The sequence below is a fragment of the Pieris brassicae genome, chromosome 3 (genome assembly GCF_905147105.1).
Source record: "Pieris brassicae chromosome 3, ilPieBrab1.1, whole genome shotgun sequence".
NCBI classification, from domain to species: domain Eukaryota; kingdom Metazoa; phylum Arthropoda; class Insecta; order Lepidoptera; family Pieridae; genus Pieris; species Pieris brassicae.
The window spans coordinates 10734925-10749637 of NC_059667.1; the positions used below are offsets into that span (position 1 = coordinate 10734925).

The following is a 14713-nucleotide window of genomic DNA, read 5'->3' on the forward strand; positions in this document are numbered from 1 at the left end:
ACTTGACTCATGTCAAGGTACTTTTTTCAAGTTGTTTTTTTTTAATCGCACGATTTGATACAATTTATGTTAAACCTCGAATGCAACCAACAAACTATCCAAATATAACTCCAAGCTATAATAATCCAGTATCGAAATTAAAGCTTTTTTATACTGTCATGTAATGTAATGTTTGCATATTTGAAATTTCCATTCAATTCGAGTGTACAACAAAAACTTTAGTGGTATTTATTTTTTAGGTATATGAAGTTTGTCGTAGGAGGAACGTTGTGTAGGTGTTGGCATCACTGGTTGAATTGAATGGTGATTCACATCAGATTTTATTATTCGTAATTCCAAGTTCGAACGTTTGTAAAATTTATATCAATTCAATTAACCGTAATACGAACGATTTAAATTTTAAGTTGGAGGTCGATGCCGGTTTATCAAAGTTTTAAGACATAAATAAGTCGAACGTCATAAGAAAACGAAGGTAATATATATTTTTATATATATATGTATATATATATTAATTACCTATATTTATAAAACCTAATATTTTAATAGGTTTAATTGAGTAAAAATTAATCGTAATTACTGATTTATTTATCTTAACACGTTACTAAAAATCTAAAATTTGTGTGATAAAATGTAATAAAATAAGCAATCATACTGCACATTATAATATATAATAAAAATATGTTTCTTTGCATGCAGCTTTTACAACATCCAAATCAAATTCTCCATCAAAAATCCATTTTCGTTACCAGATTCTGAGCATGGATATGGTAAGATATTTTTGTATTTAAATATTATTTTAGAAAATGATAACTAAATAAAAATTAATATGCCTCAATATTTCATTCTTTTAGTTTGGGGACGAAGATAAAAGAAAAGTTCCAGAAATGTTACAAAAAATATTAAGATATGATGTACAAATTACCAAGAAATTCGTTGAAAATGCTCAAAAAGTAACTGCCCTTAGATCTCTTGGAAATCATTCAAAATTATTAGAGGTAAGATAAGTTTATAGAATTAAATAGAATCATACCTAACTATGTTCTTCAACCTTGGCTGCTATAACACTTGTATTTGTTTATTATGTTTGTTTAAGTAATGATTAATTGATATCCTATTTTTTACAGGTATCATGTCACGGAGTGGTCTGGCTTGCAGGGTGGCTCACATTCATATGGCTATTCAATAATAGTGAATTGTATCAACTACAGGTTAACATGCTTATAGGTAAAAATATATATATTTTTTAATTTGAGTTCAACAGATTATATCAGATTTCTGAATTGAATAAAATAAAAGGGTCTTTGTATTCTGCCCCTAAAGTTATTAGTGTATTGTCTGTCCTTAATTCCAGTGATTTGTTTTTCAGCTCTGCTACTCGATATTGTGGTAGTAGCAATAATAAAAGCATTTGTGAGGAGAAGAAGACCAATACCAATGAATAAACTGATACCAGGAAATCCAGACAAGTACTCATTTCCTTCTGGGCATGCAAGTCGCTCTGTTTTAGTTGCATTTATACTGATATGTGTAGACCCAGTCTCATTCATCTTTTATCCTCCTTTGATGGCCTGGGTTACATCTGTAGCAGTATCTAGAGTCCTTATTGAAAGACACTACTTTTTGGACATATTTGCAGGCATCGGCTTAGGAATCCTAGAGGGACTATTTATAAGTCTTGTGTGGCTCTCCCAAAGTACATCAACTAGTATTCTTAAATCTTTATCTGATGAAAAAAGAGATGGTGGAGAATTCCATGTGTAAGAACAACTTTATGTCTGAAACTGTAACTTGTTTGTGATTAATTTTCATATTTTTTTGTGTTTGTGTGTTTATAAATATTAAATAATATATTATAAGAGCTGGATGTTTTATTTTAACTGACTGAGCAAAAGTCAGCGATCTAAATGAACTAGATGTACCATCAAAGACAGCATGATGTCCAATGGCCGTCTCATACCTTTTAGATAAAACTTAACAGATGATCTAGGTACACAACGTCGCGTTATGATAATTTATATGGTTTAAACATTGAGATCATCATAATGCAATTGCCCAAATGAAGGGTTTCGAAGCTTGATGATGATGATGAATGATATTTATATATAGTAAGATTTTTGTCTTATGAAATTGCACCATTAAGATTTAATTATATGTTACATTCCTTGTCATAATGTATTAAGGAAGTAGAGGTTTAACTACCATACAATGGCTATTAAATGACATACATTGTGGTTTTATTAGTAGAAAAGTGAGAATAAAAAGTTAGGACCCCAATTGTCGCGGAATGAAGACTAGGCTAATATACATATAAATAATATAAAGCATGTGCATTTTTGTACTATGACGTGCCGTTAGATATAGAATATAGAAAAAAAAAATGGTTGAAATTTTAAAAACCTATAGCGAGAACTATTAATTAATTTCGACGCGGCGACTCAAGTTTTGACAACTTATTAATATTCTAAAAATAACTTTTAGGACCTGCAAAACTATATCAATTATCACCTCAATTATCCAGACCGTCAAAGGAGCTAAGCTAATCAGACCCAAAAAATATACGTCGAATTTTTAACCCGGTTCGGTTGTTTTTAAGTCAGTTTAATCACCACTTATTTAAAAAGAGAATGTATTGATTTGTGTATGATGTAATAATTAGTTGGAGTTGGATTTTCAATTTCATGACCCGAATTGATAACTGATACTGAATATGTAGGTGTCTTGAGGGACCTTGATGTGAACACCTCCAAATGATTTTCGCTGCCGGAGTTGCGTCTAAGTACTAAAATAAAAATATTGAAAATTTTGTGTAATGTATTGAAATTCGTTAACAAACCGTAAATTCGTTACCATTAGCTGTTAAAGCATAACAACCTAGTACAAGGCGACTTCGAAACCAAGGAACATTAATTGCATATATTTTGTGATTAAACCTTATTTATTCTTAAATAGGTAACTGAAAAAGGATGGTGTATTTTTCCTCCAAAATAAACGAAAGATCCTAGATCATTGCAATCAGTGAAGTCGACCATAAATGATTTAGAACTGCAAAATTGCTTAATTTTGCAAGCACATAAGTTAATTAATTATCTATTTCTCCTTGAAGTTTAGATTCTCGGGCCAAGGCCAAGGCTCTATCCGATTGCGTGGATGTTTGGTATAATTTGGTAAGCTAGTGCCTAATAGGGGTAATAAAAACTAAAATTTTCAATAGAGATTAGAGAACTATGTTGCGTCTGTAAAAGAAACAAACATAATAATTAATATGACGCTAAACTGACATGTCAAATATGAACTAATAAGTAAACCCTAGACATCGGCTAGTTATAAGAAGGTACATAATCATTACTCTATGGCTTATGCTAGTAGTTGGCCGCGTATATTTCGCGCGTATTCATTAATATAATTGTTTACTTCAAAGTAAATAAAATACTTGTTAAATCTTGTCGTATTCACTAAGTTTTAACTCCTAAGGTATAGGAATTTAAAATTTTAAGAGGGCACTAAGAGTATGTTTATCTATTTTACTCTACTATGTAGTATGTATACTCTGGTATACAAATTGCAAACCGGTGAACGTTGGTAACTGTTTTTATTTTGTTTATATTTTTTCAATTGCAGCACGTTTAGACACTTGTAAGTGTATGATTTGAATTTCTATAACAGATAATTCGAAAATGAATGAATTACCGTATCAAGCAGAATATGCAAAGTCCGGTCGAGCGGCGTGTAAAGGTTGCAAAGAGAAAATTGATCAAGGATCATTACGTATTGCGATAATGGTGCAGGTTTGTATTCGAGGGGTATTTCAAGTTAAACAATGTAGTCAATGAATTTAATACAAAATTATGCCTACCTTCAACACAATCCTCATGGTCCACCATGGTTTCACCTTGGAATATTTAAAATTAATTTTATTTTGTTTTAAACAAACTTTATTATCTTGCAGTCAGCATTTCATGATGGAAAACAACCAAATTGGCACCATGAAAAATGTTTGTTTAAGAAAAAATGTCCAACCATACAAGAAATAGGAAATTTTAATAAACTAAAAAATGAAGATCAAAAAAGAATTAAAGAACTATTGGGTAAGATAATTCAGAGGTTTTTATTTATTGTCATGCTCATTAGTAACACAGCAACATCAGAAGTAAGTTCATAACTATGGAAATAAGGTTCTTATAATATTGTTTAGTGACTTTACACTATATTTATGCAGACTTAGTATGAATTATATTATATTATAAGCCATACTAATACTATAATATTACTTACTCTACCAGCTACAATGTTAATCTATATACAGTGTAAACCCCATGTAATGTCCCACAGTTTAACGACAAACTCCTTAAAGTATTGAAATCAATTGGCTTAGGTTGGTTTAGCTTGTCTTCTATACAATGATACAATCTACAAAGCACCCACTTACTTACAATAATGATAAAAATTGTGTAATACTTTTTCAGTTTGTAAAAATTGCACAGCTGTGTATGTTCTCTTGTTGCTTTATTATCGTAGCCTGCAATAAACTTGACTGTCGGCATCATGCATATGAACCTTCTGTAGACTGTTGTTGGCCATGACTAATAAGTAGGAGTCATGGATTATCTATATGTTTTTCTACTCTCCAATTAACAACAACTCTCTATAATGCAATAAAGTTAAAGTTTACACTGTATGTCTATTAAAAATCCAATGCTTTTTATGGAACATGAGTATCTTATTTCATACTTCTTACAGCTAATTCATCTGGTGCTGTTATGCCAGTTGAAAAAGGTAAAAAAGGAAAGGGCACAAAGAGAAAAGAAGACAAATTACAACCTGGTATTTGTAATTTCTCAGTAGAATATGCTAAGTCAAGTAGAGCTACTTGCAAACAGTGTGACATTAAAATTTGCAAGGTAAATTTTATTATTAATCTAAACTGTATAATCTTGGTGGTCTTAACAAATTCAATATATACTATATACAGGGTGTCCCAAAAGTCGACGTCAAGTCGAAATTTTCTCATAGGTAATGCCACACCAGTGATCAGAAAAATTAAAAAAAAAATTAAGTCATGTATTTTTAAAGTTATGGAAATTTTCCTTTTATTCCAGAAAATGTACACCATGTGACAGTTTTTTCATTCCTGTTGTTACAAATATTTACTTTTTGCCAATTTTTTTTCTCTTACGTCATCCCGAATAGTGCTTTATGTAAACTATGATCCTAAACCCTGTGCAGATCACTCCAACTTGTAGGAAAATGTCATTTTATACCGTACCAAGTTTTCAAAATTAATTTTTCGCACTAGTTCAACTGATCGTCCTGAAAAAAAATGTACTACTCCAGTTTGGCAAGCAGCTTTAAAAGTTCGCGCATTTAATAAGGATTCTAACGTGGTATAACACTTACTTCATTATTTCTTAGATCGGCCATAAAATTTTTTTTGTTAAACAAAGTCTATTTTTAAAAATTTCTCTGGAATTACAAAAAACGATTCTATTCTTTGGGTACAAAGCGTTCCTAATAACCACAGCGTGGTTTAAATAAGATGGCGTAAAGTGTGAGCGAGACAGATAGTGACGCTACTTATTGCTATTGACACACGCACTACAGGTCAGTACGCAACGCTAATTCGTTTACTACGCATCTTTTCGTATTCGCTGGTGTTATTTTGTGTTCTAACTACTTGGGCTTCGTTTACGGACTTGTTTGCTTGTGATTTGGATTTTACATTTGTGATCTACGACGACCTTTTCTTTTCCCTGGACTTACGTGTTATTGTGTATTTGTACCATACCATGGCTACGTACACTACACAGGAATATGCTAACATGCACCTCATTTATGGGGAATGTTTATGTAATGCCAGTGAAGCCGCTAGACGGTATCGCGAGAGATACTCTAATGCAGATCGCTATCCGGATCACAGAGTTTTTACCAATGTGCACAAGTGCACGATGAAGGTAGAATTTCACTACCCTACGAGGCAGTTGTCCTTCAACCAGTTGATGAGGACCCAAGTTGTTCGGTACGTGGAATTGAGGCCAGCACAGGTGTGCCCAAAAGTACAGCTCACCGAATACTACAAAAAAATGAGTTCCATCCATTTCATGTACAGCGAGTACAATCCTTATTACCTCGAGATTATGAACCTCGGGTTGCTTTTTGCCAAACAATAATTCAAAAACACCGAGAATACCCACAATTCTTAGATTTTTTTTTATGGTTGGATGAATCACAGTACCGTTTCAAAGTTAACGTGTGGACTGGAATTTTGAACGGAAAAGTCATAGGGCCTTTTGAGTTACCAGAAGTTTTAAATGCTGAAATTTATTTAGATTTCTTACAAAATCATTTGCCTAATTTGCTGGAGGACGTGCCGCTTACTATTTCACGAGATATGTGGTTCCAGCAAGATGGTTGTCCAGCGCATTACAGCCGCTTGGTTCGAAACCACCTTAACCAGGAGTATCCAGACAGATGGATAGGGCGGGGTGGTACAATCTCGTGGCCCGCCCGCTCACCCGATTTTAATCCTCTTGATTTTTTTTACTGGGGAGCAGTAAAGGAAAAAGTCTATTCCAAGTCGATTCAAAATGTAGAAGAGCTTAGAAAGAGAATAGCGGAAGCAGTAGAATTTGTGAATAATGGACGATTTGCCCGCTTCATTTCACGATCTTTTTTAAGGAGATGTCGAGCTTGTATTGCAGCTGAAGGACGGCAATTTGAACATCTTTTATAAAAAAAGTAATAAATCTAATCATAAAAAAGAAACTGTCTATTTTACTTATTTGCGTCCGTATGTCATAAGCGTCACTATCTGTCTCTCTCACATTTTATGGAATGTCTCTCTCCATCTTATTTAAACCACGCTGTGGTCATTAGGAACGTTTTGGGTGCGCTAGAATCATTTGTTGTAATTTCAAAGAGATTGTTAAAAACAGACTTTAACAAAAAAAATCTTATGGCCGATCTAAGAAATAATGGACTCAGTGTTATACCACTGTAGAATCCTTATTAAATGCGCTAACTTTTAAAGCTACTTGCCAAACTGGAGTAATATTTTTTTTTCAGGACGATCAGTTGAAGTAGTGCGAAAATTAATTTTGAAAACTTGGTACGGTATAAAATGACATTTTCCTAAAAGTTGGAGTGATCAGCACAGAGTTTAGGATCATAGGTTACATAAAACACTATTCGGGATGACGTAAGAGAAAAAAATTGGCAAAAAGTAAATATTTGTAACAATAGGAATGAAAAAACTGTCACATGGTGTGCATTTTCTGGAATAACAAAAAAATATCCATAACTTCAAAAATACATGACTTATTTTTTTCTGATAACTGGTGTGGCATTACCTATGAGAAAATTTCGACTTGACGTCGACTTTTGGGACACCTGTATATCTAGCATATTATATGTACTTTAATTCTAAAAGATTTAACAAACAAAATTCTTTGTTTTAAACTTGATATAATTAACAATCTGTAAATAGGATGAAGTAAGAATTTCTAAAATGGAATTTGATCCCCGATATGGTGATGCACCGGCTTGGCATCATGTAAAGTGCTTTGCCGAAAGACAGGCTGAGTTTTTATTCTTGGCGGGAGGAGAGGACATACCAGGATTTAAACATCTCCAAAAGGAAGATCAAGCCATGGTTAAGAAAGAAATTAAGTATGTGTTAATAATTATTTGTTAATTTTAAATTCTATTTGCCATTGACCTCATATGTTTAACTACTTATTTCAATAGACCTATAAGTCCTGATGGAGGTCCAATAAAGAAATTAAAATCAGAACCTAAAGATGAAGAAGAAATCAAGAAGGAAAAAAAATTAGAAAAAGACTTATGCAAGCAAAATGACTCATTCCACAAGTACCGAAGCCGCCTCAGTGAACTTGGCAAAAGTGATTTGCACGAACTGCTCGAAGCTAATTCACAGGAGATACTAAAAGGACCAGATGAGGTGATTTCAACATAAAATAACATTTCAAACCAAAGATTTATACTCACTTAGATATCAGAAATAATTGATGACTAGAGACTAATATTACGCTTGTTTCCAGTGCTTGGACCACTTGGCGGACATGATGGCATTTGGGGCTCTGGATCCTTGTCCTGAATGCAGACAGGGTCAGCTTATTTTGGACACTTTCAATTATAGATGCACAGGTAATTTAGATATGATCCTATTTATGATACCTCGTTCTTGGTATGATTTTGTTTTCAGTTCGAGATCGACATCGTATAATTTTAATAAGTTCAAGTTATAATTTAGTAGGACAGCTTAATCATCGTCTTTTATTCATAAATAGCCATTTTGTATACGTTAAATTAATTCGAAGGTAATATAAGCGAATGGACCAAATGTAGCTTCACAACGAGGACACCGAAACGGAATCCGATGAAAGTGCCCTCCAGCTACAAAAAAGGATCAGTGTTTAAGTCCTACAAACCAAAAATTGGTGAGCGATTGTTTGAGCTTGCACCTCCTCCGGCCATCATCGTCAAGAAGGAGGAACCGCAAGGGTAACAGAATTCTATTATTTGTACATTGTCGCTTATATCTGCTATAGCTCATCTGTTATATCTTTCTCTCATATTCAAATATTATCAATAGTACAAAAGTCTTTTGCGAACTAGTGAACTGTGGGATCGACTCCCGGTAGGGGTCTTCCTTGGAGATACGATCTACAATTGTTTAAAAAAAGAGTATACTTCTTCGAAGGCCGGCAACGCAACTACTGAAATGGGCGTGTACTATAACTATAAAATATACTAAAACTGTTCATCTATTTTTAGTGAGAAGAAATTCCCCATTCCACCGCTAAAGAATCTCCAGTTTTTCATGTATGGTAAATTCAAGGGGGATAAAGAGGAAATTAAAAAGCGAATTTTAAAAATGGGAGGTCTGGTCACGAGCCGAGTCACCGATACGCTGGCCGCGGTCGTGTCCACGGAGAATGAGGTGGAGAAAATGGCCGCCAAGATGGAGTCCATCCAAGCCGAAGACATCGAAGTGAGGCTCGTCTCGTTTGGATGACTTGTTGAATTCTTAATAAATCGTATTACATCTAACTAATAGGAGCCAATGCTTATTAAGACTTCACAATCTAGAACAGTGATAATTTGCAGGTCGTGAACGAAGAGTTTTTCGATTTGATCGATTCAAAAAGTGGTTCCGTTTCCCAAACGCTGGACCTCATCAAACATAACAATATTGCGCCTTGGGGATCGGATGTGAGTAGCCGTACCGTTAGACATTCGTACGTAATTTATCAATATTATTACATACGTAACGAAAGTATATAATTTGCGAAATATCCTTACGACAGCCTACAAAGCGCGTCCCCCAAGACGTGATCGACGGAAAGTCCATTCAAAAGTCCGGCAGCAACTACGTGAAGTCGTCCGGTGTCACTAAACTAAAAATCAAAGGTATGTTCTTTCTATTTTCTTGTATCCTTTTCTGATTATAGTAGATTTCGTAAATCTCCGTTCAATCGGTTCGCACAGGAGGGACTGCCGTCGACCCCGACTCCGGTGTCTCCGACGAAGCTCACGTGTACGTCGACCCCGAAGGGGCCAAATATACAGTGACACTCGCGAAGACGGACGTCGTCGCCGGCAAGAACTCGTATTATAAGATGCAGGTCTTGGCGGCTGATAACAAGAAGAAGTGAGTACTTTCGCGCAATATTCTATTTAAAAAAGGAGGAAGATTTTCGTTTAGATCGTGAGCACACAACTATCACAGCGATATCAAAAATTTAATTTTAAAAGATTAGTTGTTTATTCAGCTGGTTTCAGTTGTAAATGAACAATTGTTTGAATATTTTTTTTTTATCAATACTAATTATGTCGATTCCTGAGGCGTAATAACAAAATCTGTACTTTAGCTAAAGGGTAAATCGCTCTAAATCTCTGGAACTACTAAACTATTTAACGTCATGATAACATTTAGATAAACACGTCATATTATCTGTTTCCATTTGCCAAGTGCCCCGAACGATTAGAATTATTTAGAAGAAGAAAAAAAAACAGTTTGCTAGATATGTTTCTTGTTTAGCCCTACTATGATTACTTTTTTCTTTTTAAACATATTAAATTTTTGTTTTCAATTAACATCACTCACAGCATGGCCATTATACATAAATATAAATCACGTTTATGAGAGCAGAATAGCACATTCAATTGCGTCCAATCGTTGCGTAGATTCTGGTTCTTCCGTTCGTGGGGTAGAATTGGCACACCAATCGGGGGCAACAAGCTCGAAGATTGCAAATCTCTTCAAGACGCCGTCCGCAAGTTCGAAGACATGTACATGGAGAGAACTGAAAATCCTTGGGAGATGCGCGACGATTTCATGAAGGTAAGCCATTGACAGCCGACGTCATTAGTCCTCCGACCTCGCAAAGCGGGATGTTCACGAGGGAAGAGTAGTAAAGATTGTGTTAATATCGTATAGAATGTTTACATAGATGCCGGGCGCTTACTATCCGATCGAGGTGGACTACGGCGACGGGGACAATGTGATGAAAGAGAAGAGCAGGATGAAAGTGGACACGAATTGCGGTCTCGCTCTGCCCGTCCAGAACCTCGTGCAGATGATATTCGACATTGACACCATGAAGAGAACGCTGCTAGAGTTCGAGGTGAGCGTCTTGTATGAAAGGGTATTTTCTGATGTATTTAAGGCAGCGTCGGTGTCTAAAACTGCCTTCGACCTGTTTCAGCTCGACACGGAGAAGATGCCTCTAGGAAAGCTTTCTAAGAAACAGATTAAGTCCGGCTACAACGTGTTGTCCCAACTCCTCGCGATCGTTCAAAAGGGTAACGCAAGTAACAGCAAAATTGTGGATTCGACCAACAGGTAATCTACGGACAAACAAAATATAATTTATTCATAATAATGGTTTAAATTAACCTTCACTGCCCGTTCTCAAAAAGGGCGTAGAACGGTCTACAAGAACTGGTAAACCTCGACACTCTTTTGCTCGCCTAGGGATTTTGTTACAAAATGTTTGTAAGCACCTGTAACCATGCATCATGCTCCTTGTCGCACCTTAAAGTTGTTAATTATTGTAATTAAATAAAAAGTATATATTATATAACGATATGATTATATTAAAATACTTGTTCTATGTCCTTCGACTGAACTGACAACAGGTCAGTTCCTGTAGCCCAAGAAATAGTTACCGCTTAATGCTGTGATGTCTTTTTCTGTGTGTGTGTATTGTTTCGTGTGTGATGTTAGTGATGAAACCGCATCGGTTGTCGTTAAATAAAACGTTCACAAGTAAACTTCGAAGTAGAATCGGTGTCATATGAGTTTTGAACGTTTGTTACAGATTTTACACGGTGGTGCCGCATAGTTTCGGCCTCGACAATCCTCCGCTGCTGGACAGCGAGGAGGCGGTTTTGAATAAGATTCAGATGCTGGACAGCTTGATGGAAATTGAAATCGCCTACAGTCTTCTCAACTCGGGTAATTATTCACCAGCTTTGCAGAATTAAGGTAGATTTTTTAACGGAGGTGCCGTTATGAACGGAAAAATGGTACTTGGGAATTTATCAGTACAGCGGTAATGTACGAATTGAACTAGACCGGATGATACAATGACTGTTATTGTAAATCAGTTATTTATTAAAATATCAACAACATTTATACAATAAGATCTTCTTCCCCAGATGAGGAGGAAGGCGTGAGTGCAATCGAATCTAACTACAAAAAGTTAAAGACGGAGTTGGAGCCCCTGGACAAGAGTAATGAAGAGTACCAGATGATAGCCGATTACGTGAAGAACACGCACGCGGCCACCCACACTAATTATACCCTCGAATTGCAGGAGGTGACCACTAAACAGGACGTTTGTTTTAAACTAATCAGAACTCCATTCTTTAACAAGTTGTCGCTTTTGACAGGTATTTAAAGTGAAGCGCGAAGGTGAAGCGAAGCGATACAAGCCGTTCCGTAAGCTCCACAACAGGCGTCTGCTATGGCACGGGTCCAGGACTACTAACTTCGCCGGCATTTTGTCACAAGGTGACCGATTCTTCTAGACTTCAATCATAATGTGCAAGCATCATTCGGATACTGATTATCTGTAAAAAAATGTGTGACGCAGGTCTCCGCATAGCGCCGCCCGAAGCCCCCGTGACGGGTTACATGTTCGGCAAAGGCATATACTTCGCCGACATGGTGTCCAAGTCGGCCAACTACTGCTGCACCAACACCGACAACCCCGTCGGCCTCATGCTGCTCAGCGAGGTGGCTTTGGGAGACATGTGAGCACATTGTCCAGACTTTGTAACTTCGTTCATTTTTTAAATTTTATTATGTTTAACGCATTGTTATGATTTTCACAGGAAAAAGTGCAAACAAGCAGAGTACATAACGAAGTTACCGGCCGGCGCTCACTCCGTGTGGGGTATGGGCCAGACAGAGCCCGATCCGTCCCAGAATAAAATACTCGACGACGGCGTTATTGTGCCGCTGGGAAAGTCTGTTCAAAAGAAAGAGAAAACGTCATTACTTTACAACGAGTATCCTTTAAAAACATTAGTTTACTGTTTTATAATTTTTTTGTTGTATTAAAGTGGAAAGTTTGAGCAGCGTCAGCTTACTGGCTACAGGGTGGGGTCGTAGGTTCGATCCTCGGCTGTGCACCAATGGACTTTCTGTCTATACGCGGATTTAATATTCGCTCGAACGTTGAAGGTAAACATCGCGAGGAAACCGGCTCGCCTTAGACCCAAAATGTCGACGGCGTGTTTCAAGCTCGAGAAGATCACCTTGTCTATTGGATTGAAATATTATAACGAGCCAGATACGATAAATCTGAGGCCCAGACCTAAGAAGGTTTTAGCGCCACTGATTTATTTTGTATATTTACAGTGCGATGTACCTCAGTACCGTTCCGTTACCTTGACTCCATGCTAGATTCATCGTATACGACGTCGCCCAGGTCAACGCGAAGTACCTGCTGCAAGTGAAGTTCAACTACAAATATTGATTATATATTGCTATATGCTGTTGTTCCCTAATTATTAAAAAGAAGATTAAAGGTGAGACCGAAATGCTTGTGATACCTGGATAGTGTTTGAACTGAATTCCTCCAAGTCATAAACTAACCTCTATTCATAGAAGTACAATCGGTCTTACACAGTTTCAGCATTTTCTTCCACACATAATGGCATGAACATTTTGTCTTAAAAGGTAGAATTTTCCATAGAAGTTATGTATTACACTATTATTTTTTATCTCTACATCATCAATATTAATTATACTTCATCTAAACCCATGTAAGACTGAATTAATTTTTATGGATAAGGTTTGTAGAAGATTAGTTTCTTTGATGTTTTAAGGTGTCGGTTGGGCTAAATTGTAAAACTGTAGCCTTAGCCGAGGTGCCTCCAATATGTTTTTGATTAATTTTACTGTTTATATGTGCCATTACCATTTATGGTTCTGCTTTAGTCTTAAGTTGATTAACGTTTACGAGGCAGCGATTATTGTTTTTGTTAATGACTTAAAGTTAATTGATTGAATCTGTTTTGTTTATACAAAATGTCATTCAGAATTTAGATTATATGTATGTCAACATAAGATGTGCTGAATTTACTAATTATGCTATTCAATTTATGAACAATCAGTTTATTTGTAATATCTTAATATGTTAAAATGAAACAATAATGTTTTCAACAAAAACACAAAACCTGTTATAAAACTATTAAAATGCATTTTCAAACAAGGAATTTTCATTGTTTTTCTACAATATTTGAAAAATTTAATAGTCAACCTTCATTACAGAAATTGGCCTATGGAGGTAATTAGTAGAATAATAAAATAATTATAAAAACACTCAAAGGATAAAAATAAATAACATTATAGAGAGTGCTCTCTGGGAGAGAAATGAAATGGTCAAGTTTTTTTTATGGAATCTCGCTGTTGGCCTTAAGGGCTTTTACAGCTCAGCTCGGGCTGCTTTGGCGAGCGTAGCTCGGCCAGAATGGCGTTTTATCCCGCGGCTAGCGCAAGGACGTCTCCTGTGAGACTCGGACCTCGGCTTGGGCCGTCGCGTGGTGGTCAATCGCCTGAAGGGCGGGACGGAAGCTGGAAGTCAAGACTAGAATATTTATTTATTTATCAAAATTTCCAAATTAGAATAATAGTAGATCTAAACATAAGATCCCCGAAGACAATAGAGTTGATTCTAGTGGCGGATTCTTTGCGTGCACGTGGTCGAGTTTTAATAGTAGCTGTTTCTTGGTACGCGGTGCCTGCAGCTACATGTTTAAAAAAAATTAAATTTTTCGCCATGACCAATTTTACAATTGTTAATTAGGTAGAATGATTTCGTATTGCTTAGTTTGTCATATATCCAGTAAGAGCATGTAGAAATTGCTTTTTGGGTGTGGCGAACAAACGAGACGCAAAGCATGAATCATGACTTCCGGATGTCAAATACCATTACCTACTATATTTATATCTCTGCCCATTTTTACTATTGATGTTCGCTGGAATACCCATTTCTGTTCAACAAATATCGATTTAAGAAGCAAGGTGCAAGAAGTATCAGCCGGATATGAAAGAGGAAGGCAATTAGAACTCCCTAACATTTGTGAAGTACACGGCAAGTGTTGGAATTATACATGTATAATATGATCATTATGTTTAGTTTTATCCTAAAATTTAATATGAAAGTTATTATATTTTTAATTT

General features: G+C 35.8%; 2 protein-coding genes across 6 annotated transcripts; both read left to right on the top strand.

The window, feature by feature from the left end:
- The first annotated feature begins 237 nt into the window (after nt 1-237).
- LOC123707677 (phospholipid phosphatase 6) lies at nt 238-1858 on the top strand. 2 transcript variants are annotated; one of them, XM_045657948.1, is made up of 5 exons: nt 239-472; nt 697-767; nt 852-995; nt 1125-1224; nt 1367-1858. In XM_045657948.1, exons 2-5 carry the CDS (start codon nt 759-761, stop codon nt 1759-1761), a joined length of 648 nt encoding a protein of 215 aa, XP_045513904.1. In that variant the 5' UTR covers nt 239-472; nt 697-758; the 3' UTR covers nt 1762-1858. The 2 variants fall into 2 exon arrangements, with proteins under 2 accessions (XP_045513906.1, XP_045513904.1); XM_045657950.1 differs by lacking the exon at nt 697-767 and having other exon boundaries at nt 238-472.
- A 1456-nt stretch (nt 1859-3314) lies between these two features.
- On the top strand, nt 3315-13699 carry LOC123707093 (poly [ADP-ribose] polymerase). 4 transcript variants are annotated; one of them, XM_045656880.1, is made up of 21 exons: nt 3315-3331; nt 3619-3785; nt 3947-4085; nt 4738-4898; nt 7481-7662; nt 7741-7954; nt 8055-8160; nt 8334-8517; nt 8791-9007; nt 9124-9228; nt 9324-9426; nt 9505-9667; nt 10204-10360; nt 10470-10643; nt 10725-10861; nt 11340-11476; nt 11680-11840; nt 11914-12034; nt 12117-12276; nt 12358-12534; nt 12932-13699. In XM_045656880.1, exons 2-21 carry the CDS (start codon nt 3675-3677, stop codon nt 13002-13004), a joined length of 2982 nt encoding a protein of 993 aa, XP_045512836.1. In that variant the 5' UTR covers nt 3315-3331; nt 3619-3674; the 3' UTR covers nt 13005-13699. The 4 variants fall into 4 exon arrangements, with proteins under 4 accessions (XP_045512836.1, XP_045512835.1, XP_045512834.1 ...); XM_045656879.1 differs by lacking the exon at nt 3315-3331 and adding an exon at nt 3454-3471; XM_045656878.1 differs by lacking the exon at nt 3315-3331 and adding an exon at nt 3518-3575 and having other exon boundaries at nt 3664-3785.
- The last annotated feature ends 1014 nt before the right edge of the window (nt 13700-14713 follow it).